The 28,000-nt window shown below is 42.6% G+C and overlaps 1 protein-coding gene across 1 annotated transcript; it reads left to right on the top strand.

Moving 5' to 3' along the window:
• Positions 1–27,936, top strand: SLC18A2 (solute carrier family 18 member A2). The gene is made up of 15 exons (XM_063405229.1): positions 1–417; positions 2,260–2,611; positions 9,811–9,869; positions 11,895–11,978; positions 14,290–14,382; positions 14,771–14,860; positions 14,947–14,990; positions 15,065–15,125; positions 18,457–18,552; positions 21,450–21,528; positions 21,788–21,839; positions 22,244–22,307; positions 23,806–23,925; positions 24,484–24,617; positions 26,445–27,936. The coding sequence occupies exons 1-15, from the start codon at positions 297–299 to the stop codon at positions 26,553–26,555; spliced, it is 1,560 nt and encodes a 519-aa protein (XP_063261299.1). The 5' UTR covers positions 1–296; the 3' UTR covers positions 26,556–27,936.
• The last annotated feature ends 64 nt before the right edge of the window (positions 27,937–28,000 follow it).

Below are 28,000 nucleotides of genomic sequence, written 5' to 3'. Positions count from 1 at the left end.
GAGAGAGGAGGGCAGAGGAGGGCAGAGGAGGGCAGAGGAGGGGAGCGCAGCTCTCACACGGGCACCAGAGGTGCCGCCCCCTCTCCTCCTCTCCTCTCCTCCTCTCCTCCTCCGCTCCTCCTCTCCCCGCTCCTCCTGGCAGGAGCGGCCGCCGGGGCCGCGGCGGGAGCGCAGCCGGAGCGGGGCTGCACAGCGCGGAGCGCCCGCCTGTCCCCGCCTGTCCCCGCCTGTCCCCGCCTGTCCCCGCCTGTCCCCGCCGTGTCCCCCGGCTCCCGGGCCCGCCGTGTGTCCGGAGCATGGCTTGGGGCGAGCTGGGGCTGCTCCGCTGGCTGCGGGAGAGCCGCCAGTCCCGCAGGCTCATCCTGCTCATCGTGTTCATCGCGCTGCTGCTGGACAACATGCTGCTCACCGTGGTCGGTACGTACGGCCGGCTCGGTCCCTCCCGGGCTCTGCCAGGGATGATTGTGCTCCCTGAATGCCTGAACGATGCTCTCAAACCCAGCATCTTCAAACAGCGATTCATTTATTTCCGTTTTTAACCACGAATTATATTCCAGGCATTGCAAAGGCGCCGCTGTGGACATCAAAGTCTCGCTTTATTTCCATGTTAATTGTAAGATAAGGAATGGCATAAAAAGGTCTTCATAACTCCTTTTTTCCTCTCTGTCTTTTTTCCTCTTTTTCTTTTTCCCCCTTTCTCTTTTTTCCTCTTTCTCTTTTTTCCCCTTTCTCTTTTTTCCTCTTTCTCTTTTTTCCTTTCTCTTTTTTCCTCTTTCTCTTTTTTCCCCCTTTTCTTTTTTCCTTTTATTTCTTCGTTCCTGCTAAACGCTGCTAATACTTCATAGAATGACAGATAATTTTAGCTCATCATAGCTTTTTTCTCCTGTGGTCATGCAACTGAAACAAGAGGCTAGATAAAACTGGAGATGCCTGTTTCCTTGTGATAGTTCCTGTTTCCCCCACACTGGTCTTAAAATGATAGATTAATGAGAAAACTATCTAAGTCACTTTTAAGAAAAGCGCTTCCATGAGTTAGTTTAATATAATAATACAAGTTTTGATCAACTTGTTAAGATCCAACTTTTAATGGCTTCAGTGGCACAGCGTCAAGATTCAGAAATCTACTTAAAACCATTGAATATTTTTCAGTGGTAGACTCAGAACTCCTCATATTCAAATGTTTATATGAATTGAGAGAAAATGGTCCAGAGAAGCTGCTGGCTCATGGATGTGCACACAAACACACATGAATGCACATGGTTCTGTGGGAGTGACTCGCTCTGTGCAGAGCCAGCTCTCAGCTGATGCTGCAGACTCAGATTCTGAATCAGACTCCTGAATCTCTTGAAGGGGTTTCAGCTTAAAAGTTGATGCCACGGGTAGACCTTAGTTACAAAAATTTGTATTTTTTGCAAGTTGATTTTGGAATTTTTTTTACATGAATATACTTCCTTATAAAATTATAAATATATAGTTACTTGTTTAGTAATATGTATGCTAGAAGCCCAAGAAATTATTTCAGACTTGAGAGGCTGGGCTTTTTCAGGATGAAATGCAGGATTCTGGGGTGATTCTGTCACTTGTATTAAAATGAATAAACCTGACATCTGTTTTTACAAACTCTGAAATCCTAATGTCTGAGATACATATTAATGCAATTAAATTGCAGCTAAGATCCTAAAACACGTAAACATGGTTCCTTTTGGATGAACTTTTTAATGTAAATTTAAAAAAAAATGAGACAAACAGATATCAGCCTATTCGTTCTGATTCCTTGATATAGGTCTGTTACCTTTTTTACTTCATATGACTGGTACCTATTAATAGTTTTGTGGTTTATTTTAGAAATGTTTTTTATTGTATTTTTTGTATTTTGGTTCATCCCAATGCTCTTCTCATTATTCAGGCTTTTGCAGCCTAATAAAAGGACTTTTGCAGCCAAGTGCAACAAAGAGGCTTCAGACATGGGTTTTGACACTTCTAATATTTTGCTTAATGATGTATGTATAGAAAACCTTATAGAAACCTTATGAAACCTTATGGTAAAAAATAAAGAATAATGTAAATGAACTTTTTGTTTTAAACTGCACTTCTGAGTTATGAGTGTGTTTTTTTCCCATGAGCAAACTTGTGTTTCTGAATGTGCTCTGTAGGAAAGCCTTGTGTTTCCTGATCAATGGCAAAGCAAGCAAGAGGACTTGGTGATTCCATTTACAAACCTGGTAGTAAGATGCCAATGTATTCTATTTGTTTTTCCAGTGCCAATAATTCCCAGTTACCTTTACAGCATCGAACACGAGAAAAATGCCACAGAAATCCAGACTGCCAAGCCCAACCTCCCCTCAGCAACCATGGACAGTTTCCAGAGCATCTTCTCCTACTACGACAATTCCACCATGGCCACTGGGAATGAGTCTGGCAGGACACAGCCCGGGGAGCTGCCCCAGACCCAGACACAAGGAATGGTTGTCACTGTGAGTCCCTCCCCCTCTGACTGCCCCAGGGATGACAAGGAGCTGCTGAATGAGAACGTCCGGGTGGGTCTCCTGTTCGCTTCCAAAGCCACGGTGCAGCTGATGACCAACCCCTTCATAGGGCCTCTGACAAACAGGTATGTCACTGCTGCTGCACCATCACCGAGGGCTTCACACTGGTGTTTGAGTATTGCCAACATTGTTAATTCTCTTCCTGCCCTGGCTGACGGCCTTCTTGCTTTTTCAGGAGGAATATTTTATTTGGTGAACACTTCTAAACACTTGCACCCTTTCCAAAGTAGCTGCATGTCAGCCATCAATATCAATATATTTTCCTCCAGCTCCTGAGACTTTGGGTTTTGACAGAAACATTTGCTGAGATGGTGTTGAACTATCCCATATAGGAGGCCAAGAGACACTGCAATGAGGTACTCACAAAGACTGTGAATTGTCAGTATTCCTGTGACACCCACATTAGGCAAAGAGGATATTGAAACTGTAGGCAGGGTTCAGATCCCTTCCCTGCTCTCCCTGAGATGAGCAGCTCTTGGTGCAATTTGGTGTGTGATGGTTTGCAGTTGTCTGAGGTGAGAATCAGTGGGAAGTTTGTGTGCACTCCAGTGAAAAGTGAACAAATGTCCAGCTTTACTGATGGCATGTTCATCACCAGGTTCAGTGGGTTCCCATCAGTACATGACTCTGCCCAGCCTTCCAATTGCTCCCTCTAAATTCTTGCAAATATAGGATATCTTGAACCAAACATGTTTAAATGGGACTTCACAGAAAATTTATTTGAGCCGGGATCAAGCTTATAAACATATGTGACATGATGTCAATGACTTGAAGCCCCTCTCCAAATCCAAGTACTGGTGATGTTTAGATGAAGATTAAAAAGTATATATAATATAATTTAAACTTTTGATGTTAATAATTAATTTGATTTCATTGTTAGCCTTTTGTGTAGCCACTCCCCACAGAAGCAGCTTCAGTCCTCCCAAACAGACTGTGAGATCAATCTCTGCAGGAAATAAACTCCAAACTGTATTTGGAAATATACAGGTCAAGTCACTGACCTGTATATTTCTTATGTAAGCTGTTTTCATAGAGAATTGTTCCTTTCAGAAAATAATATGCAGCAGAAATTTGTGTTTGTAGAACACTTTTGTTTAAGCAGTCAATGTCCATCGTAGGTGAAATTATTTAAAACAACCAACACGCTCCAATGCCAGATACTTCAGATTTTGAAGCCAAAACTACCTTGTTTAGGTTTTAGAGCATATATATGTGTATATATATATATATATATATATATATTTAGTCTGAGTGTTTCCTTTCAGTCTAATAAAAAGTATCCAGCTGAGGGCTAAGCAGCATTTGGGCTGACAGTGTTATGTATTCAAAACCTGTGTTTGATCTGTGGAACTGATCTAAACACAAAAGCTTTAAATGAGAGAGACAGTTTCATTTCTCTGTCATTTCCCCTTATCACCAATACACATCACTCACACAGATACAAGTATGCCACCACAAAATTACTTTTGCACAAATATTGCTGCAAGCTGAGAAGGATTTTTCTTACTTGTATTGTTTAGAGAGGATACCATATCTCCTATGCAGGTAGAGTAACATAACATCAAATAATGTTTCTATAATAGTTCTTTGGATGTGCTTCTAGATTTTCCTAACTGCCTAAATTGTTGCCCTATAGATATTTGCTCTTTGTTAGCACCACCACTTCCAGAGCCTGCCAACACAGGAGGAAGCTGTGTGGTCACACCTCTGCCCTGGAGCCAGGTGCATCCCCAGGGTTGGCACTGAGGCAGGAGATGTTCTTGTAGCATCTCCCTTTCCTCTGAGGGGCAGGCTGGCTCCACACCAGTGTGAACTTTAGTGCTGGGGGCTGAGGTTTCCTCCTGCAGGTTTTTGCCTGGGGCAGGTGTGTGACTGCAGGCACAGGGGCAGGTTTGCTCACGTGCCCAGTGAGTGTGAGAAGGAAAAACCAGGAGCACATCATCCCATCATCCCAATGACAAACTCTTCCCTCATGCAGCTGAAACGAGTGCCTTAATGGCAAAGTGGCCCTAAATTAGATTTAGGGTTTGCTGGTTTCGTTTGTGCATTATTTGTATCTTGGTACTTGTATCTGCCTTTCCTCTGAGAAATGTTGAGAGGGAAATATTAGTTAACACATTTATCAATTAACTGCAGAAGTGATTAGATACCGTCCCCCTCTTAAGCTGACAATTTCTAATAACAATGCCTATGATTAGCTAAAATTTGTGATTGTATAAATCAAACAGAAAATATCTGGGTTATCATTAGAAAGACTCTTCTTCACCACTGATGAACTGTTTGGTTACATTTAAGCTTTTTGCCTTTATTACTTCTATAAAATTCTAGCAATATATCAAAGCTTAAGGAGAAACGGTTGCTTGTTTCCAGATCTGTGTGCACAGTTGGTTAAGATGTCCAGTAAATTTCTTTTTCAAGAGAATAGCACACTGCATACAGTGATTTTTATTTTTCCATCAAATATAGCTGTTCAGGAGTAGTTTATAATTTATTCAAGTGCTGGTTTTCACCAGGCACTGGCTTTGAGTGCTTGAGTTTGTACAGCCAGCAACAGGATGTTCTACTCATATGAGTCTGTGCAAATAATCACTGTTTTTTAGGTTTTGTGAAAGTTTTGGAGGTCTGTTTTCCCTTCTTTTATAATTACCTAAGGTGCAGATTTTCAAAAACAAATTTCAGAATTGGTTTCATTCAAGGAGTATGTTCTGCAAAAACATTTCTTATTTAAAGCCCAGCTTTTTTCATGGAACACCAGACACACCTGGCTCAGAGAATAGGTTTGCTATTCCTGAAACAATGCCAGTTCCCTCTGCCCTAACAAAGTCCTAGCAGAGCAAACACTGGTGATGGCTTTGCCACAGGAAATCAACAACACACTTCCCACCGTGGCACAGTTTCAGGGCACAGCTGATAAGATTTTGTGGGTCAGAAGCACGTTATGTTTTTCCTGGTGGTGGAATTTATAAGAAACTTTACAGAAAGCACAGAATTTGCCACAGGGCTCTTTGTGAAGAGGATGCACTGGCAGGGAGAGAGTGAAGGCTCTGCCTAAAGCTGTCCAGTGAAGAGAGTGGGCAAAAGGCTGCCCTTTGTAACTAACTGGTTTATCCAACTGCACTGAACAGGGAAGCTGTGGCTGCCCCATCCCTGGAAGTGCTCAAGGCTGGGCTGGATGGGGCCAACCCAAGGCATTCTGCCATTCTCTGATTGACTCCAGTGCTTTTCTCAAACTCTCCCCAAGCTCTGTGCACCAGGCTGTGAGCCCAGTTGTGCCAGTTCCTGAGCCACCAGAGCCAAATCAATGCCTCTGCCATGTGTGTCCCCTTCTTCTTTGCATGAGCCTGAAAAAAAAGTAGTTTTAAGCATGTCCTTATTCATAGCAGCCTCAAAATCCATTAAAAAAAAATTAGCTATTTTCATCATCACCCTCATTTTGACACCATCCTGACCACAGCTTTGAACTCCTTTGGATGAGAGAGAGAGAGCAGCTGGGACCACAATGTGTTTGTGCCCAAGACACACACAGAGGAGGAAGCAGAGGATTAAATAACATTTATAACTACACATTTACAGTTCAGTTGCAGAATTTACATATTTACAGTTCAGTTCCTGTGTGAGCTTTCCTGTCAGGTTTTGGCAGGAGGCTGAGGTCACCTGTTCTGCAGGTCACTCTGTCCCTCTGCCTTCCCTGTGCTCCACCATGGGGGAGTGCAGAGCACAGGGACCACACACCCTGTCCCTGCTGACCCTACTTGTTCTCTTTTAACTAACACATATTAAATAGTTCATTGGTTCAGAACCTCAATATTCTTGCCATAAATCCCACCCAGTCTTCACTGCCAGTGAAGAGGAGAGCCAGAGTTCCAGCCAGGACAGAGCTGGCAAGGGGTGCTCACAGGAGCTGTGTGACAGCAGGGCTGGAATCAGTGGATTTGCAGCACTCTAATTGGTAATTAGGCTCTAATAATCCACAGATGCTCACCTGGTCAATGTAACCTTTATTGTGCTGTTGCACAGAACCAACAATCTCTTGTCTTATTCTGGGGTAATCTTGTTAATGGGTATAAATAATTTCCTGAGAGCCCTACAATCTGGAACCACAGTGACTGAAGTGGGGTTGATTTTCCATTCGCCATCAGTGGCAGCCTTTTTTTCCCTTCCCTCTTTCAAGTAGGGACTCAGACATTTTCAGAGATCAGAGATACTTGTAATAAGCACTTTTAGCTGCAAGCAGCCTTTGTGAGACGTGCTGGACTCTGCTTCAAAATTGCTTGGAGGGTTTTGAAAGGAGTGCCCTAGAAAATTACATGCTTGGCCATAGTAACAAGAAAATAAGAGAGAAGACAGGCTGTAATATTCTTTTGGTGTTGCATACATGCAGAGGAACAAAATGCAGAGGTAATTGTGATGGAGGGTGCTATGTCATGACTGAGGAAAAACTGCAAATTCACTCTTTTCACATGGCAAGAACATGAATGGCCCAGGAGCAAGGGACAGAATCACTGAATTGTCTGTTCCAGGTGGTGCCTCTCCTTTTTATGATTATTTATGTTGTATAGTTCACTTGTTCAGCAAAACCTCCCAGTCTGTTCTCTCTATCATCTGTAGAACAGGCCAGGGGATGCAGCTGCAGATGAGATATTTGGGGTAACACAGCTGCTTAGGGCTGCAATTTCAGGAGGAGCAGGGTTTGCTAAGAGGCAGGGCTTGTTGAGGTTGCCCAGGAAAGGACAATCTGCATATCTAAGTAAATATCAGCTGGGTGTGGGCAAGATTGTCCCCTGAGATAGCCCAACTACAGCTTCTAGAGGTTCAGCAATCCCATGCTGGGGCAGCACTCCAGAATTGTGAATCTCCACATTGTGGGGGATGCTCTGGGCCATATTATCCTTTCAGGATTTTATAAGTTTTTATATATTGTTTAACTCCCACCCTCTGCTATGTGTCACTTTCCACCTTGCTGTGGCCCTGTTTGCCCAAGGAAAAGAGAGAATAATATCTGCAACTGCAAAAATTAAGAGCAATGCTCAGAATTACACTGAGCATTAGAAGTGACTTCAAAAATGTTTGTTTTCTTCCTGCCTTCAACCACCAGAAAGTTCCCAGGTGTAGGAAGCCTATTGGAAGGGTTGAATTCTCCTTTATTTAGAGCGATAGCACTGCTCTGTGGTTAACCTGTGGATATTTATGGGAGATCTCTCAGCTCATGTCTCTGATGTAGTGATGGGAATGTGAATGTGGGAGCCAATTTGGATGGCACTTCTCTTCATGCAAATATCTGAATATTATTTCAATGTACTTGTAGCAGAAGCAAATTGCTATCTCACAGGCCCTGTGTCAATTGTTTTATTTCTGTACTAAAAGCAGAATTCGCCCTCACAGTGTCCATCCCAGATACCTCTGGGATGGCCTTGACAGACCCAACCCTACTTTACTTGGCAGTGGGAAAAGGCATAAGGACATTCACCTTCTGCTCTCCTACCCCAGAAAAATCTGATAATGATTATCCATACCTGCAGGGTTTATATATATATATATATATATATATATATATATTTTCTGTCTGTACTCCTATCAGTGCTTTCTTTAATTGAAAAACTCAAAATCAATTACGATCAAACTCTCTCTGGCCTGTTCTACCTGGGCCCACTGGGAAGGGAAGTGTTCACTTCAGCTCTGAGGCAGGTGAGAAGTTGGCAAGAGGTAATTTTTTATTTCCTCATGCACACAGAAACACCAGCATTGTGTACTACTTATTACACACACAGCAAGGGAAAGGCTGGCTTAGAACAAAGCATTCACTTTAAATAAAGCAGACAAAAAATGTATTGCTCTTTTATGTATCATGTATGAAGGTGCTGGGAGAGTAAAATTATTATCCTAAGGCCACAGGGGAAGTCTGTGACAGGGATTTAATTTGCTCTGGAGACCAGTTCAGGTAAGTAGCACAGGAGTCTCTGCTGGATATTTAGAACACCCACTTACAGATTTCAACTAGGAGAATATGTGCACTATGTTTTTATCATATTTTAATTCAGTGATGATTTAAGGTAAAATACCACAGAAAGCTCAATTTATTTCATTCACAAGAATGAGACAAACAATGAACGTTGAGCTCAGCACTTCAAGAAGTTTTCCATTATCAAAGGTCATTGATTGTACAAAAATATTAATACAGAAGCAAAGCTCAGCGTAATTATTTTGGTTTGCCTATGTCATGACTATTGTTATTAAAAGGGCCATTATTGACCCTTCCATTCTTTGATTGACCTGCTTTAGCCAATACTCCCATTTAAATGCACGACACTGTCAAATCATTGGACCCTGAAATCCTTTGAAAATACTCCTCTGAAAAGCAGGATCCATTGTTGAAAAATTTGGCCATAAATAATGTCCTGGCAAATCCATCTGAGATGAAAAATCCTACAAAAAATGAAGCTGAGAACAAAGTGTGCTGGGTAGAATATGCACACTATCTTCAGAGCTACCTAGGCTTTGACTCTAGGGTAGGTTTTTAATGGTGCAAAAAATAATATATTGTGATTTTTTTGGTTGAATTTTCAGTTTTATCAGCTCAAAAAAAAAAAAAAGTATTTGCTTTCCAGCCAGGAAGTTCTTCATTTCCTGGAAACTTGAAAATACTTGGAGCAACCAGGCATTTCTAGAGGCTGTTTAGTCCTAATGAAGAAATGGGCTGATGAAGAAAGCTTTGAACAGTTTCTGCTCCTAAACCCATGGAAAGCAGAAGTTTTATTCTCAGGCTCTTTGGGACTCTTCCAGTGCTCCTGAGGCAAAACTCCCAGAAAAGCTGATGACAAATTTTTCCAGTAACAAAGCCATTGGCTTGACTGTGTCTCATTATAATCATTGTCTCATGAGGATGGAAGCAGATGAGCATTGAAACACCACTGGGGTATTTCAAAGTTCAGCACACTCAGGGAAATCTTCCCTTGCCATATCTTTGGCAACCTTGTGGAGGCCCAGAGGGGTTTTATTGGGAGCAAGGAAGGCAGAATGAGAACAGGGCAATCAGGGCAATCGTGAGAAAGATTTATTCCAGGGATCTCAGAGGCAAAGTCTGCTGTGTCAGCTGAGAAGAAATTTGTGATGTGGACAAATATGGCCATCTATGGTCCACAATAAATAGTTCAAAGCTTACCAAGAAAGTGCAGGTTGGGTTTGGGTGGTGTGTGAACTCCTGTAAGACTAACTCAAACTATCAGTGGAACAACCTCAGAATGTGAATATTCATTTTCTTTTTCAGAATAGGCTACCAGATTCCCCTGTTTGCTGGCTTCTGCATCATGTTTGTTTCAACAATCAGTAAGTGTCCACATCTGATTTGGTCTGGCCCAAGCACAATTTTTAAATAGGTGGCCCATAATAATTATCACTAGGAATTCTTGTTGATGTGTGGGGACTAAATTCCAAGGAAGATTTAAGGGATCAGCTCAAACATCCATGTGGATGATGGTGCTGATGAGATTGAACAAATGCTCTCCTGGGAACGTGCTCTGAGGAATCACAGCTCTTCATCCCACCTTAGCAGGGCTCTTCCTCAGCTGAATCTTCCAGGTTTTCCTGATCTGGAGCAGTGCTCAGGCAGTTTTAAGCAGACAGCCATGGGAGAGCTGTCTTTCAAGGCCCTGGACAAGCAGATATCGAGGGGGTTTATCAGAGAGATGAGGCTCAGGAGCAGAGCATGAGTCAACAGGATCTCAGCGCTGCTGAACGTCGCTGTGGATGTGCAAACAGCAGCACAGCCTGCAAGTCAGCTGAGATAATTTGTCTGCTCTAATGGCTTTGATAAGGCTTCAGCTACTGGTTTATGTTTGGTTTTGGCCTGACATTTAAAGCTGTGGCCCAGACAGGAAGAGTACAGAGTATATTAAGGTTCTTTAGAAGCCTGTGAGATGAAAGAACCATTTTTGCCTCAGAAGGCAGATGTAAGATGTATTAGAGCCTATGACAAAAAAAAAAAAAAAAAAAAAAAAAGGAAGGGGACAAACAGTTTTCCATAAAAGAAAGAATAATGAGAGGTTTCCCAAAGGAGATATGGATCCCTGGAAGTGCTCAAGGCCAGGTTGGACAGGGCTTGGAGTAACCTGATCTAGTGGAAGGTGTCCCTGTCCACAGCAGAGGATTGAGCCAGGTGATCTTCAAGGTGTCTTCTAACCCAAAATATTCTGTGATTCTATCATCCTAAAACTGTATCATCAAGGGGACTGAAGAACTAGACATGACCTGGTCTTAGAGCCACTGACAACTCTGTGCTTTAGGAACATGTTAGATAATTTCTGGTTGGGATGTAGGCAAGAGTAGTGAGCCTAATTCATGGCAGAGAACTGCTGCTCTTCTGAAATCCCCCTTTCCTTTATTTTTCTTGATTTTTATGTGTCTACACAGTAAGATGTGGTGAAAAGCCCCAAGAGGCACAATCCCACAGGGCAGGTGGCAGGAGTGCAGGGGGATCCCATATTTAGTTGGTGCACACCACCATCCTGCCCAGCAAAATTCCTTAGGTGGCCATCAGAGGGAACCTGAAAAAAACACCTTTATAAATTCACTGTAGATTTAATGACACTGACAACGACATGGGCTCCACAAGCAGAGATGTGGTTGGGTTCCTGAGAAACTCCTGTTTTCCAGTGCTGTGGAAGGGGAGTTTAGCCAGGCTGAGTGCAGCACCCAGGGGCTGTGGGAGGGAGGGAGTGGCTGAGGGGGAAGCCCTGGGTTAAATCTCTTGGGGAAGGAAAGAGTGGCACATCCTCTGGTGCAGGTTCCTGCTGTTGGGAGGAGAAGGAACTTGCTGAAGGTTTTGTATGGGGGGATCTGTCTTCCCTGCATGCCAGCTGTGCTCCACACATCTGGCACGGGGCTGGCAGCACCAGGGGAAAACCTCTCTCCACCCACACATTACTGGAGGAAACATTGGTGGGTGTGTGTTACATCCTGCCCTCCCCAAGGGCCTGCAGCTCCAGACTGGGCAGCCTGGAATGGAGCAGTGCAGAGAGGTGAGGCTGCAAAGAAAACTCTTATTACTCCTCTTGTGTGCAGCTGAACCAGAGCAGATGTAATCAAATCCCAAGTAATTAGTTAAAACTGCTTGGGCTCTTGCATTCTGTGTTACCTGGAGGCTTAAACACCTGAGATCAATTCAACACTGACACAGCTAAATGCAATAAGAGGAAATAATGCAGTTAGCATTGAAAGTGGCACAAGTCACTGTAAACACTTGACTAAATTGTAGGAAGTTTTTGTGATAGTTTCAAGAAATCTAACTTTTTAACTTGGTTAGAGATAACCTAATTTAAAAATTTATCTCTGGTTTTTTTTTTTTTTCTGCAGTGTTTGCCTTCTCTGGGAGCTATGCACTACTATTTATTGCCAGGTCCCTTCAAGGAGTGGGTTCCTCGTGTTCTTCTGTGGCAGGTAAGAGAAGAGGTGATAGAGAAAAATACAAATCACTTTCAGTCATTTTTTAATTGAATTTTGTCAGCATATTCAGTAATTAATACAAAAATATTCAATTGATTCAATTTCATATTTGGTTGGGGTTTTTTCCTGTCTCTTTCATATGAAATAGCTCAAAAGCAAATGTCTTTTAAGACTTCCTTGGTATTTGGGTTGCAGTGAGGTAGAGCACTAAATGAACTGCACTCTCCCTGGGATTTCTGCACCTGTGTCTTCAGCATTTTAAATTCATTTTTAGCCATTTTAAAGGTCACTGAGAACTTATGTTGGTACTTATTACAGTTAGAACAGCAGCTCTGTCTGTTACGGAAATTTCTGTTATAAAATGTTGTTTTTGAGGGCTCACCATGCTGGCTGCCATTTTGGGCTCAGTACATCTGTACCACATTTCCAAAAGGAGTGCCTCATTTTTAAATGAGTAGGTAAAACAGAGTATGGCTTTTCAGCCCAAATTATTTGAGTGTTCTTGAGGCTGAGGCTGCCTCAGAAAATATGTTTTATTCATACTGAAATATTCAGTATGAACAGTATTGGAAAGATTTCCTGCAATGGCAGGAACTGACATCAGTTGCAAGTCAAGCTTTCCCAAGGGAAGACGTGGCAGAATCAAAATTATTGTTCAGCTGTAATTCAGTCCCTGTGCAAAGGGGCCCCTTGAGCTATGGGCTCTTAGGTGAGCACAAGACTTTCTTTTTTTCCCAGTCAGTGTACACAAAAGAGCAGAAGAGGCCAAAGCACCATCTAGTCCACCCCTTCCTGAAGACAGGATCAACTGAGTATCTGTCATTCACACTTGACAGGCATGACCTCAAAATCCTCCAGAGCTGCCCTCAGCATCCAGCTCAGTGTTTAAGTACCTTTATGGTCAGGAAGGGTTTTTTTCCTGATGTCTCATCTAAAGGCTCTTTACTGCCATGTGAACTTCTTTCTGCTTCCCATCCTTCAGAGAACACAAAGAACAGTTTCCTTTCTTTATCTTCCTGGCTGTCTTTCATATTTCAGGGCTGTTATCGCCTCTCACATCAGTTTTATCCTCTCTGGTTTTAAACTGGAAGTCCTGCAGTTGTTCCTCACAGATACAATCCCGAGCCTTGCTCATTCTCCAGGCACCCCCAGATTTCTCCCTGGGCTGCACCAGAAGCAGACCCAGCTCTGGAGGAAGCTCTGGCTCCTTACAGGGCCACCAGCAGTGAGAGTCTCCTCATGTATCTCACAGGCAAAGGGAGTTTTGGGTACCACTGCTGCCAGTCATTCACTCCCTGCACTGGTCTGTGCAGTCATTCCTATCTACATGTAGAATTTTGTGTTATTGTCTTTGCATTGCCCCCTCCTTCTTTTTTCCCAGAATATTTCCCCAAATCCCACATTCATTGTGAATTCTAGTGCAGTTGTCCAGCAGCTCTCCAGCTGTTCATGCAAACAATCTGATGCATCCACTCTTTTCAATAAACATGGTAACCCACACAGGACCTCTGCTCTTTTGATGGACATGATGGAGGGTATTTACTAAATGATCAGCCATGCAATCCCTTGTTTTCCTTCTCTGTGTAGCTGTAGACCTAATTTACTGAATCCAATGTAAATCTTGATTTAAAACCAGAATTATTAATTTCTATAAGGACTCTTCTGCTGCATTTACGTCTGCAGTGTCTGAGTGCTCCACAAAGAGACAAGCAAATTAGGCTTCATGTTTCCTTTCATGCAATGAAGGTTCATAATCAAGTGCAGAAATAAGGCATGTGAAGATAAAGGTCAAAAGGATCCTTTAATTTTTTGATGCTGAACTTGAAATACTCATTTACAAAGCAATCAGCTCTGCATAATACCTCATGTCCAGAGCACTGTCCACAATTGGAGCTAAGTGGGCACCAGACCTCTGTGCACTCCAAGTATAAATAAAAGATGGTGAATACTTGTCAAAAGCTTTGTTTCTACTCATTGGAAAGCATCATCTAAGGGCTCTGTGACAAAGGGATTAATAAAGAATCTAACAAATAAGGGCATCACTAAATTACCTGACTAATACTGCACAGTAGAACATGGTCTTGGGGCCCATGGATGTTACCAAAAACATTTTTGGTTGAAAGTTAATTCTGTGGGGAGGGACTATACACATATTTATATATATTAAAAAATAGTTGGTCATTTCTGTATGTTTAGTAGGTGTGGCAAATGATGACCATAAACTGTAACACACAGATGCCTAATTTTGTGCTGTGCTTTTTTTTTTCTTTTCTTTGTCTCCTTTTTTATTATTTTTTAATTGTAGGGATGGGTTTGCTTGCCACTGTTTATACGGATGATGAAGAGAGAGGCAACGCAATGGGAATTGCACTTGGAGGCCTGGCTATGGGAGTATTAGGTGAGTGAGTTGGAGGCTCTGCTGGCAAAAGAAACCACCCCCAGCCTCCCCAAAAGGTGTTCCTGGGGCCTCTGAGAGCAGCAGGAGGGTCTCACTGGGTGTGACTGGTGCAGTCTCCAGACTGGATCCATGGTGCATGTGAGAGAGCAGCTTTTCCCACAGCACACATTCCCTGTGTGGATACACGTGCCAAGCAGTAATCTCGGAGATCTTTGGGGTTTGTTTACATTGCAGGGTGTTTTGGGGAATGAAGAACGTGGCTGTGGCCATGATCAGTAATCTTTGTGGGGATTTTCAAAGTGGATTTTCAGTCGCTGTGTGCCAGTAGCTCACAGGGGATGGTCCAGGTCAGAGCTTTCACAGCCGTGTCCTTTCCTTCCCTTGGCAGTGGGGCCCCCTTTTGGGAGTGTCATGTACGAGTTTGTGGGGAAGAGTTCTCCTTTCCTGGTGCTGGCAGCCCTGGCTCTGTTCGATGGAGGTCAGTACACCCTGAAGGATGTCCCTTCCTGATCCTGCCATCCATCCCTGCTGCAGGAGGCTCACAGCTCTGATTTCTCTCCACAGCTGTTCAGTTACTTGTCCTGCAGCCCTCCAGAACACAGGCAGAAGTGAGTATTGAGGTAAAACACTGCAGGAATGGGTGGCACTTTGCCTTTCCTAATCCCAAGCTTTTGTTTTGCAGAGTCAGAAGGGGACACCTCTACTGACACTTTTGAAGGACCCTTACATCATCATTGCAGCAGGTACCAGACCTTTTTTCCTTCTTTAAACCAGCCATTGATGTCATTCCTGGCCTCTTGGCATGCCTTGGACTGAGCTGCTTTAACACTGTTGTCATTTGCTGCTTTACTTCACATGAAGATCTAAGAATGTGCTGGTAATATGGGATGAATGTACCAGTAGAAGCACAATAGGCAGAAAATTTGAAATAAATGTGTCTTTCTAACTGAGAGGCCACTAATGACTTGCATGTGCCTGTTGAGGCAATGAGATGTTGCCAGGAAACTTCCTGTGAGGCAAGTGACTTGGGCCAAGGCTTTCAGAGTGAGGGGCTGCCAGCACAGCACAGGGATAACACTGAGCTTGGTTTCTGTTTGAGGAGGGAGTCAGTTTGGTCTCTTGAGCTTGAAATGTACTTCAGAAAAGGTCTGGGTGCAATGGTGAATGGTGTTTGGTATTACATGTATTGTTTTTCTAATGAGCCTTTCTGTCTCAAGAGAAATTTGCCTTTTTGCAACACATTGTTGAATGTCTATTCTGAAGTCTGTAATTAACCCCGGCCCTTTCTAATGTTGCTAAAATACCTGGAAACAGATAAGTATTTTCAGAGTTCTGTTTCTTCATCCTAGCTTGCTTGTCCAACAGAGCAATGCTTCCAGGCCCTTCTGCAAGTTTTCTTTCTTGCTGATCTTCGGGAATGATCATAACCTCAACTCTGTGACTTGGTTGTGCTGTGACTTAAGTTACACAAACCCTTTTGCTTGAGAAGTCCTTGGAGGATGAAAAAAAACACTGAATAAAAGTATTTGAGGGAAAAGTATAGCAAAGAAAGTGCTTGTCATAAGAGATCAGATTTGTCATTCAGCTGATTCTAACTTCTCTTACAGCAGTTAAAGCCATGGATTATCAGTGGGATTAAGGGGAGCACCTGGGGTTTCTGCCTCCCAGGACAGAGGCTCCCAGTGCTTTGACAGTACAGATGATGCTGATGTTCTCCAACCTCAGCTTCCTCTTGCTTTATTTCCCTTGCAGACCAAATTTGGTTTTGTCAGAGCTGGATGCCAAATGTCCTGGTTTGTGTCAGAGGTGATGCTTCACAGTCTGTGCCATCAGTACCCACTGACTAGGCAGGAGAAATGTCACTGACGTGTTTTGTCACTGCTGCTGGGAGCCCAGGGAGGGAAATCAGTGACATTGTTGAGGCCAAACCTCTCTGACAGGGATTACAGGAAAATCAGTGCCACTGCCTGGCAGAGCTGCATGGACAGACAAGTTAGTCTGAATGGTGAGACTGAAAAACCAGAGCTGAGACAGATCTCATCAGGAGCACACAGCTCCTTGAGGAGGTGTGGGACAGCTCCTCACTGTGTGCCTGCCCTTTCACAGGAGAATGCCAGGGCTGGCTGTGGCACTCTGCCAAAACCAAGGGGGCTCTTGGCTGCAGGGAGGGGATTCAGATGGAAGGCTGCAATTTCACACCCTCTGGCCAACACAGGACATTTAATCCAATTCAAGGAAGAAAAGATGTAAGATTCGTGCCCTTGACACATGGCACTTTAAGAAAGGTCATCTCCGTGCAAGACTCAGGCAAAAAATAATTTATTTTCATTTGGGGAAGCTTTGCTGAGGTAACAGGCTCTTGGACTTTGCCCTGAGATTGCAGAGTATCAGCTCAGGCTCTCACTTGTCCTTTGGGGCACCCTCTGCAGATCTGAAGTGCCTCTATCTCCACATCCCTGAGTTCTTTGGTAAGCTCTGGTGATGCTTCCTGGCCTAAGGAGAAGTAGGTGCCACAATCATGTGTAAGCACACCTCTTTCTCCTTCCTTTGTGGGGTTTGTTCAGAATAAAATGGATCCTTTGCTATTTAAGCTCAGTTAGAATGGTCCTGCTTCCTCTGGCTGCACTTTGTGCAGCCTGAAATGTTTGTTTTTCCAACATCAAGGAATCTGTTTGAACATGGTTGATTTGGGCTTGGAAGAGCCCCAAGGTTTTTAACTGGGGCTCCTTCAGACCCTCTCTTCACCCAGGTGGAAAGGTTGGCTTTTGTCTTTAGGGCAAAGCAGTGCTGAGCTGTTGCTCCTTGCCTGGGGAAGGGAGTGAGCCAGCTAGCCAGCAAGTTCACTTTAGGAATTGTGGATACACAGTCTAACATATTCTGACAGGTTTGAGCAAAGAATGACATCAGTGCTCATTTGGTTTTGAACCTTACGATGAGGAACTCCTTCCGAGAGAAAAATTTCTCTGACCTCTGATAAATTCAGCTTTTTTTTCTTTTCTTAAAAAAAAAAAAAAAAGAAAAAAAAAAAAAAAGAAAAGAAAAGTGAAATTTGTATAGTAAATGACTGGAAGAGTCTAGAATATTTTCCTGAAATTCAGAGATTCTAAGTATCAGGAAGAAAGATGGGAACACAAGTTTGAGGTTGTCGCTTCCAGCAGTGACTTCCAAAAGCCATTTTGGAAGGGATTAGCAGAGGGGACATGTCCTGGTGCCCTGCATTAAACTTTGAGTGCCTGAGGGTCTTTTGAATAAGCATGAAAGGCATCTTGAACCCAAAGAAATACTGTGGGGTTTCATAATGCCTCCAGTAAAGCTGGAGTGCACTGCTGAGGAGAGAGGAACAGACACGAACCCTCTGGAGTCTGCAGGCAGGGGTGCAGGGCAGAGCTGGGCTGGCAGGCAAGACTGAACCAGCACTTCCACCACTTGTTATCCTTTGTGTTTGGGTTATTAAAGGTCCAGGAATTCAAAAGAGATCCATAAGTGTTTGGAATTTATAGGGCTGTGCAAGCTCCACGCCAACCCCGTGTTTGCTGCACAGGCTGGCTGGCTGTAGGATCTCCAGAGAGAATTCCCATTTGTGGGGAACACACATCCCTGCGGCTGTATCTTGGTATTTTCAGGATCAAGACCTCCACATCCCATCATGTGATGTAGGCATGATCTCTCAGATGACAGAGGCCCAGGGTCAGAGCCCGAGCCTCTCGCACAGCAGGGCTCTGGCATTGCCCCAGGAGAGCAGGTAAAGACCAAGTGATTGGAGTTTTAGCTAATCATTTGTACAACAGACCTCATGAACTTTCCAAATGTCATCAAGCTCACTGCAAACTTTCACATTATGAAATGGCTTAACCTTTATTGTAGAATTTCTAGGAGAACAGAAACATATAAAAAGTTAGTGTTCAGTGATTTTACACTGTGTTCTATTTAATGTTAATCACCATCCGACACGTGACAAATAGGGCTGTAAAAGGTGTAATATTTTATGTAAAAACATCCATTCTTTGTATGGTGTTTTGTTTATAGTCAAAAGAAATAATTACTACTATTTTCCCCTCCCCTTCTTTCTTTAAGGATCAATCTGTTTTGCAAACATGGCTATTGCAATGCTTGAACCAGCTTTACCCATCTGGATGATGGAGACCATGTGTTCAAAAAAGTGGCAGCTTGGTAAAGTACAGTATATTGTTTGCATTTCTGTATTTTTTCTGTTGAATGTCTGAATTCTGGCCCTGTTAAAGATTATTTGCTTCAGGGGGGTAATTGGTTTTTTTTTACAATCTGTAAAGTGTCAGTGTTAAGCCTGCACAGTGGTATGTAAGAAAAGTACAGTGGGGTGATGTTATTGCAATAGAGGTTCCTGGAATGAGCTGCACTCACATTTCAAGGAAAAAATAGTTGCAGGCAGCCTCAGGACTAGGGCTGATCCAGCTCCATTGGGAATCCCAGCACTGCTTTGGCAGTGAAAGCTGGCCAGGGCAGCTGCAAGGTGCCTGCTGAGCTACAGAGTCAGCCTGTAGCCAAACCCATTTGTTTGTTTTTTTCCCTGTAGGGAATCCCTCCTCAGTCCCTGGTTTGAATTGCCCTGAGCAGGCAGGCACAGAGATCTGCAGCAGGGGCACTGTGCTTGGTGCAAAGCATCCTTGTGGCAGCACACCCTCCCTCCACACTGCTCGTGGTGACACGGGGGAGAAGGATGGACTCACTGCTTGAAATGTGGCCACAAGGACACGGGGAGCACTTTCCCTTGGGGCTGATGTATTTGACATCCCTCAGTGGTTGTTTAATCAGCCCTTTCAACAGAGAGCAACGGGGAGCCCCACCTTGGGCCTCGTTAGGGCTTTTAGCAGGGACACACTCTTGGGAAACCAAGTCCATGGGCAAACATGGAACATGCCCCACGTACCCATTTGCACTCCAGAGAGAAGCTGGGGCAGATACTTTCTCTTTGAGGTGAACAAGAGCAGGAAAAAACCCACCAAAGAGTGGATTAAATTCTAGTGAGTGACAAACTGTGTGTGAGAGGTTGATGTGAATCTTCTTAACAGGGGGATGCCCAGCCTTCATCTATCTCTGATTAATTTAATAATTTGTTCATGGGGGGTATTTTTTAATATCGGTGTATAGTTTGAAAGAAAAAGAAAAATCCTTAATGAAGATGATGTTCAGCTGATATCCCTGCTCTGTGTTGATGTAGGTGTCCCTACCCCCTATAGAAAGCACAAACCTTAGTTCTAATTAATGTAATCAAGATTTAAATGCAGTTCTTTAATGTACTGCTGAACCTGGCAATAACTTCTAGCCTGTAATACAGCAGAATGAAAATGCAAACTTAGGCATTTTGAACCTCAAAAAAGAAAGCTAAATATTGCCTATTTACCTCCCTCCCCAGTTTCACATTACTGGTGCAATAGAAATGAGATTTACAAATCTCATCATTGAACAGAGGTTGCTAGAAGGAAAATATCCATTTTAAATTAAGACTAACTTAACCCCTTTATGATGCAATAATTGACTCCATTTCACTTTGTCTGATTTGGCAGCATTAATAAAAATTTTTAAGCCTCTTAAACTGTAAATTGAACTGCAGGGTTTTAAGCAAATTATCTTATGCAATTGGAAATCCAGCTGTTTGAAGCACGATCTGAAGAAGGTGTAAAGAACCTTGATTTGACCAATGAATATTACTGTGCATAAAGCCCATTTGGAAAATGATGGTTCTGCCTCAGTATACCACAGCTTACAGGCCAACCTGTGCAAGTCTTATTTAACAAGCCTTTGCAGTATTATTTCTCTTTTACAGCTGTCAAGGTCTGCTCTGTGTGCAAATTGTTATAACCAGATATCTCCAAGCACTACTGAAGTAGCTGTGGTTACACAGGCTGAAATTAAATCTTTCCCCAGCACCACCACTGTAACCCACAGGTTTTTAATCACAGGATATTGCTGTGCTAAAAATTACCCCTTGATTTTTTTTTTCTTATGAATATATCAGAGAGATGGGAAGGAAGATGGATAGGCAGGAAATGAGAAAACCTGTGCTGTCCTGGTGAAAGATGAGGAGCACACACATGGGAAGGCAGTGGTTGGATTGTGGACCTTGATGCTGTGGCTGCTTTCTAAATCTCTGGCTGGGTCCTGCCCTGGGACTTTGTGTAAGGAGAGGATGAATCCTCCAGTACAGACTGTAAGGACTGGCTTTTAATCCAGAGATGTCACCACACAACACTTCTACTGCAGATGCAGCCACTACTGTGGCAATCTCAGGGACAGAAAAACATTGCTGGTGCCAACAGTGTGCTTTTCCAATTGGAGGTGGGAAATGAGAGAGACAGAATTAACTCAGGTGTCCTCATCTGCAAACTATCAGTTTTTGTAAATTTAATTTTATTTAAACCAATAATTTATAATTATAGTTACATGTAATTATTTAATAATGATTTTTATAAAAACTAAAAATATGTTGGCTAAATGGTTTCAATACAATTTTTAAAGGTTTTTCACCCTTACATTATTGATCCATGCCTGACTCCAGTCTCTGCTTGAGCAAGGGCCCTGCCATGGCACTACAGACTTGCCTGTAACAGGAGGATTCATGGCATTCCCAGGCTTGGAGAGGGACTGTCACTGCAAAGCCACAGCTGTCCCCTGCTGCAGGGGGGGTCACCCAGCCCTGAGCACCCTGGGCTGGCTGCATGTGCTGAGCAGATGCTCCACAAGCCCTGCACCTGCAGGACAGTTCTCTCCTTGACCCATCCCAAAGCTTATTGCAGCTTTTAGTTTATATTTCAGATATAAACTTTTTGCTCTTTGTTGTTCTGTCCCCTCTCCCAGACCAGCTCTTGTACCTAGTGCTGAAAAACTCTTTTCAAAGGCATCACATTGCTGCTGCATTTCACAGATGATGTCCTTAGATTTCATAGGAAAGCTGCAACAAACCGGATATTTGATTCTTTGGGCTCTATTAGATGTGTCCAGATCAAAATTGCAGTGTCTGGGATTTATTAGTTTCTTCTAACACTTCCCTGAAATCTTTGCTGATAAAACATCTCATTCATATTTTTCAGGCGTTGCTTTTCTCCCAGCCAGCATCTCTTATCTCATTGGGACGAATCTCTTTGGGATACTTGCGCACAAAATCGGAAGGTATGCTTAATTTCAAAACACTAATCATCTTCCAGTCTCTCCATGTACCATTTCCACTGTTTCCCAGGGTAGTTTATTGGTAGTGGAAATTATTAAGGCTTGTTCCATAGGAGCAAAACTGCTTTTTTTTTTTTTTTTTTTGAAGATGTTGCTACTTTTGCTGTTTAACTCAGCACTTCAGACATGGCTTTGAAACATTCAGGGTCAGCTCTAATATCTCATTATCACCCATCTCTGAGTGATGTTTCTTCTTTGATAGGTGGCTTTGTGCTTTGCTGGGGATGCTAATCGTGGGAATAAGTATTTTATGTGTAAGTAGACAACCATGCATCTTTTAAATCATGTGAATGTTTGTGTGCTCATCTTCAAATATGCGCTTTTCCCATGAGAGTTTTATGACACGTTATTAAACAATGTGTGGTTAATAGGTTCCAGATCAGAGTTTTGACTGCTTTCCAACTTCAGTGCTGCAATTATTTTTAGCAAGGATGACTCTGAGAGGAGCATGCTCCTCTGTTGAGCTGTCACTCAGCAGTTTATAATAGTAAATGTGTCAGTGGTTTAATGGCACAGTTGTCTGAAATGACAGCTCAGAACAAGAATCAGACTCTCAGGTCTGTGCAAAGTGGGCCATAACTACTTTGAGAATTTATCTTAGAAAAAGAAAATAACCTCATTAGCATATGTAATTAACTGCCTGAAATTTCCTTTATAGGTACCGTTTGCCAAAAACATTTATGGGCTCATAGCTCCAACCTTTGGAGTTGGATTTGCCATAGGTAAGAAAATTTTCAATGAGTTCTTGCAATCTGTTGTTTCTGTGAAAATGATTTGATATGAAATTACACAGAAAATCAGTTTTGTTGCCATTCTCATCTAACAGTGCCTGGGCTATGGCCCAAACTGGCAGGCAGAGCAGCAGGATTAAGGGACAGTGCTTAGGGAGTCTGGACCCCCCAAGCCTGTCCAGAATTGCTCCACTGACCTAAACAGATTTTCCAACCTGTCCATCAGTGTAAGGGTTGTTTTCAGAAATGAAGCTGTACAGCCCCAAACACACAGCCTTTCCTGTAGTGGATTTATACAGACATTTCCACAGGAAAAAAAAAGGCTTTTTTTTGTACATAAGGAGGAATTCCCAAGCTCACACACATGTACTCTTCAATTATAATGTGAACTTTCCTTACTCTTAAGGCAGGCTGCAGTGAGGACCCTGCCCTGCTTTCCAGTGCTTGGGTGCTCAGCAAAGGTTCTGGGGCATCTTCACATGAGGGATGTGTGCTGAGGAAAGAAGCTACAGGCACAAATTCAGATCTCAAGTATCTCAGCAGTTTTGTGAGCTGTCTGTGCTATTTCTTGCCAGATATGAGGGTGTGTATCAAAAGACATGATAAAAACACCATAAATAATTTTGATTGACTGGGGGCTAATGCTGTCTTTTAGGCCTTCAGTCAGGATGAGTTCACACCAGATAACTTTCTCCTAATTTCTCGGCAGGTAAAGTGAGGTGGGAGCTTTGCACAGACAGCTGGTGGGAAGTGTGGGTATTCCCTAAGCTCACATCTCTCCTGTCCCCTGGCAGGTGCCACCTGTACACCTGTTTACACATCCACACGTGACTCACACACTGCAAAGACCATAAAAACAAAGCTAACACAGACTACGTTCACAAAAATCATTTGCTGAGCTATAACTAAGCATCCTTTTAGCTGCTTCTGCATCCCTTCTTAGCACACAGTTCACCAAGATGTGGGAAATGGATTTGTGGAGAATTCTCAAAGCCTGGCAGAAGGCTCACACAGCCTTGTACATCTGTATGCAAACTCTGAGATAAGAAATGCTGACTTAGAACTGCCATGGGATAGGATGGACATTGTTGGGAGAGAAATGGAACTGGAAACAAGTTTTAAAGGATGGCCTTGCAAATAAAGACTAGATACCTTTGAGAAATAGAACTATGAAAAGTGCAATTTAATAGGACCCACAAGATGATGGGCTTTAAAGCACTAGCAGCATTGTGTGGCAAAAGCTGACAGGCTAAGAAACACTTAAAATGTATTGCAATGAGGAAATAGCTTCTGATTGTGATGGCGTGAATTGTAACATCTGTACTGTCTCACCCTTCACATGAGCCTGAAAATAATATAAAACAATAAAACTTCTTGAAAAGCCTCTCAGTTGCCCCATCTCTGGGTCAATAAAAGGGTATAATCCAACACCAAGATGCTAAAAGAAGGGGAAGAAAAAGGCAGTGTGTTCCTTGGCTGTGTTTTGCAGGCATGGTGGACTCCTCCATGATGCCCATCATGGGCTACCTGGTGGACCTGCGCCACGTGTCCGTCTACGGCAGCGTGTACGCGATAGCCGACGTCGCCTTCTGCATGGGCTTTGCCATAGGTAAGGGCAGCCTTCCCCTGCCTGGGGAAGTTAAGAAAAGTTGAATGTGCTGCAGCACCAGGTGTGGATCGCAGTGGTACTCGCAGATTTCATCAGAAGAGGTTCTTGTTTTCTCTAAGAAATCAGAGCAGTGGGGAATTGTGCTTGGTATTCCCCTGCTCTGCAGCAGTGCAGTGCTCACTTCATTAGCTGTAAGAGGCTCGAAGGTGTCTGAAGGCGCTGAACACAAATGAGATATGCCAGGAAAGAGGCCTTGGGACACTTAAAGCTAACACCACAGCTGTGTTCCACGGGTCTGTGAGGGGAACAGCTCCCCAGTGACCCCCTGCCTCCTTGAGAGCAGGACACAGATGCCCTTAGGAACATCTCTAATCTCCTCAAGGAATGTGGGGTATGGAGCCAGGAAAGATTTATGCTATAATTAAAAACATGTCTTCACATTCCCCAAATCCATTTGTAAGAAGGGAGGGTTTGTACACAAAATTTGAGTTGTTTAAAGTGACTGCCGCAAATTTTGTGTCTGGGCAATCTCCAGAAAAGGGTTTTTATCTGTACAAGGTCCCTCTGCTGGTGGTGCCATTGCCAAGGCCATTGGATTCCCATGGCTCATGACAATTATAGGAATTGTGGATATCCTCTTTGCTCCCCTGTGTTTTTTCCTTCGAAGTCCACCTGCCAAAGAGGAGAAAATGGTAAGTGTAACTTGGTTTCTTTTTTAAAAATTTTATTTTAGTTTTTTTCGGTGAAACAAACGATAACTTACATTTGCATCTTTGCCTCTAACCTCCTCAAAATGGGACCAGCTCAGTCAGGTATTTACTTTGGAATGAACTCTCCCTTCTTTCTATGTCCAAGGTGTACAAAGGCAAACCCTTTATTAGTTAGATGTTACAAAGTCACAAATTTGATTTTTATGAAACAGGGTCCTGCAGACATTCCTCTGCAGCAGCATACGGTGTGGTGGAGTCAGTATAGAATTAATTTCTCTTTTCCTTGAGGAGCCAGAACTCTATTGGCCAACTGACCAAATTATTCCTTGTGCCTCAACCTCATTTTTTCCCATGGTCCTCTACAGTCTATTTTGAATCATCTTTTTTTCCCCATTCTCCTTTCTTCATACAGTGGCACACAAACTAGTGGCTTCTCTTTCCCAACCTGTACCACAGGACTTCTAATTATCTTTTTAATATAAATTTGCTGAAGACTTAATGCTCTAGAGCACTCAGTGCTCCCCAGCCACTGCAGGGTGTGTAAGAACAGGGTCACCATCTGTAGGTTTAGCCCTCCCAGCACTCCATCCTTGCTCTTCCTGAAAAAGGCTGACCTGGGCCCCAAATGTAGTTTCTGGTTATTTATTTGGGTGAAAAGGAACTAATTTTGCATGGTCATGGTCTTACTCTGCAGTGGCACATCTCTGCAAGGTAAGGACAGCACCTGCTGCTTGTGCTGCTCACTTTGTACTGGCAGAAGGTGGAAAATTGAATCTTGCTGAAATAATGGGGGATGTGAGGCCAGAGACCTTCTGTTTTGTTTGTATTTGGACTGCAGAATCCCAGAGATCCCAGTTAATCCCTTGTCATGACCTTTGCTGACTGCACTGTTTAGTTTGTTTTGGTTTTCTTATAGCAAATAAGGCTGAGGAACAGAAAGGAAAAAAAAATCAGCTGCTGTTTCCTGGCAATATGAAATTTATCACCTACTCCCAAGTTCCGTGACAAAAAACATTTAAAACATTTTAAATAACATTTATTTAAAAAACCTCACAACCCCTGAAGAGACAGGATCTCGCCCCATGGCTCCAACAACCTCTAGTATATCTGCCACCTCTAATATACCTTTAAATGTAAAATAGCTCCTGTTCCCAAGGGGCTCAAGGCTGTAAAATGATGTACCAATTCTTTCAGGTTGGAGGAGAATCAAAAAGAGGGTCCCAAAATTGTGGTCTTTGCATAATTATTAACCCCCAAACTTAATTACATTCAGCATGAAGAACGCTCCAGAGCTGCTCCAAAACCCCTTGGGAAATTTCAAGCCCGAGAATTCAGGATTTTATCTGGTCCTCACCATGATCACCACTTCCAGCTTGCTGTTGGGTGTCGAGGCACAGTATTGGGGCCACCACTCTTGGCATTATCCCCAGTTATGCTGTTCTGGATCTCCATGGAAAGAGGGGATGAAAGCAGCAAAAGAGAATTGGCTTGTGGCAGTAGGACTCCTTCCTGACCATTCCTCCTAGTTTTAATAGATGGAAATTAATTATAGGAGGGGTATCTCCTGTATCTGGAGAGCAGGCAGATGTCTTTCAATAATACCTGGGCTGAAATACTGGAAATGGAAATTTTCCAGAGATATCTTTAGCACCAAAATCCCCCCTCACACAGAGCTGTGGACTCGATTTACCCTAATTGCAATCAGTTTGGGCTCTGCCTCAAGGGAGGAGAGGTGAATCCCTGAGTGGTGCATCAGCCCCACCTCAGCTGGATGCTAAGCACAAATACTCACACTCTGTTTTCTTCCAGGCAATACTCATGGATCACAACTGTCCCGTGAAAACAAAAATGTACACCCAGAACAACATCCAATCCTACCCCATAGGTGAAGAAGAGGAGGAATATGAAAGTGATGAATAACAGAAAAGCCATATCACATATTTAGGTGTACAAAATGCTGTGGTTCATGTGAAACATCTCATCCAGAAATAGGTTTTAGTTGTACTGTACATTTAATAGTGAAATGGTCAGAAAAACCAAAGGTATATTATTTATTGCCCGTGACTATAAAGCAGACTGCAAACCGCCTTATGGGGGGAGCTTTTATAGACCATTTGTATAGTGTTACTCTGTGTATTTAATTTTATTGAATATTACACTCTATTTTTATTAAATGTGTAGTATAAATCTGTATAAAATGTGAATTTTAACTATTTTGGTTTTTAAAGTCACCTCCTTGACAGTATTTCATATTTCATCTGGAGTCATAGGTTACTGTCAAAGTCGAGTCTTTCTTATATAACTGGTAATTTTAAAAAGCAACCCTCAAAGAAAACCTATCCAATTTGCATCTTTTTAAGTGACACTGTTGCAGGTGCATTGAGAGGAGCTTGGGTGTGACAGCACTAACACTTTTTTCATCAACTTCAGGTTGTAATAATATATTTAAAAAACTAAGAGGCACAACTTCTCTGCCAGTTGAAATAGTGAGTTCTCCTTGAACCACCAATGTTGAGGAAAACATGTTGTTAAACAGATGAGTATTGCTATTATTGGTATTTAACAAAGTTTTAATCCAGCACTTGTGCAATGTGAAGCCCTCCAAACACACACCACCAGGTAAACAAGTCATGCACTGTTCCTTTCCCCCAGCAGGGAATGTCACAGCACGAGGATACCTTTTATATTTCTACCTTTTGGATCTTTTAACATATTTCAACTTTATTTTAGTTGAATCTTCAGTGACTGGTTTGGAAAAGCTGCAGTATTACAGTATTTAGTCTTAGCATGTACTGAAAGCGAGCTGTTAACTGCAGCAATTCAAATGACTCTTTTACGTGCATTTATATATCCATCTAAAAAGTCAATGTATTTATTTTTAATGAGTTCAGTATACTCTTTGCTTAAAAAAATGGAACACAGCCACTTTGTCACCAATCTCTCTTAACATTTGAGGACACAGACCAATACAGGTGAACTATTGTATTAAGCAGTCCCTGTCTGCACTTCAAAAAAACAAGACTTGGAAAGAAATAATTTTAAAAACAAGCCCAATGTCCCTCTCAATCATGGTGTATCATTTCATTCGTACAATGAAAATCTTTATGTGCCTTCTCTTATGTAATTGCAGATGTTTTATGTACTACAGCATAGATACTATGTTTACATATAGTTTTGTAAAACGTATATACTATGGTCAAAAAATATGAAAAATATAGTGGATCAAACTTCAAGTATTGCTCTGTCAATAATTATGCATTCAGAACGCATCAAAATAAAGTTATCTGACAGAAGTTCATGATCTATTGTAATAAAGTGATGTTATTCTACTTAACTTCACTGAAGTATTTTGGTCAACATCAAAC

Source organism: Prinia subflava, chromosome 9 (assembly GCF_021018805.1).
Source record: "Prinia subflava isolate CZ2003 ecotype Zambia chromosome 9, Cam_Psub_1.2, whole genome shotgun sequence".
Classification (NCBI taxonomy): domain Eukaryota; kingdom Metazoa; phylum Chordata; class Aves; order Passeriformes; family Cisticolidae; genus Prinia; species Prinia subflava.
The sequence above is the reverse complement of the archived record's forward strand: the minus strand, read 5'-3'. Positions and strand labels throughout refer to the sequence as shown.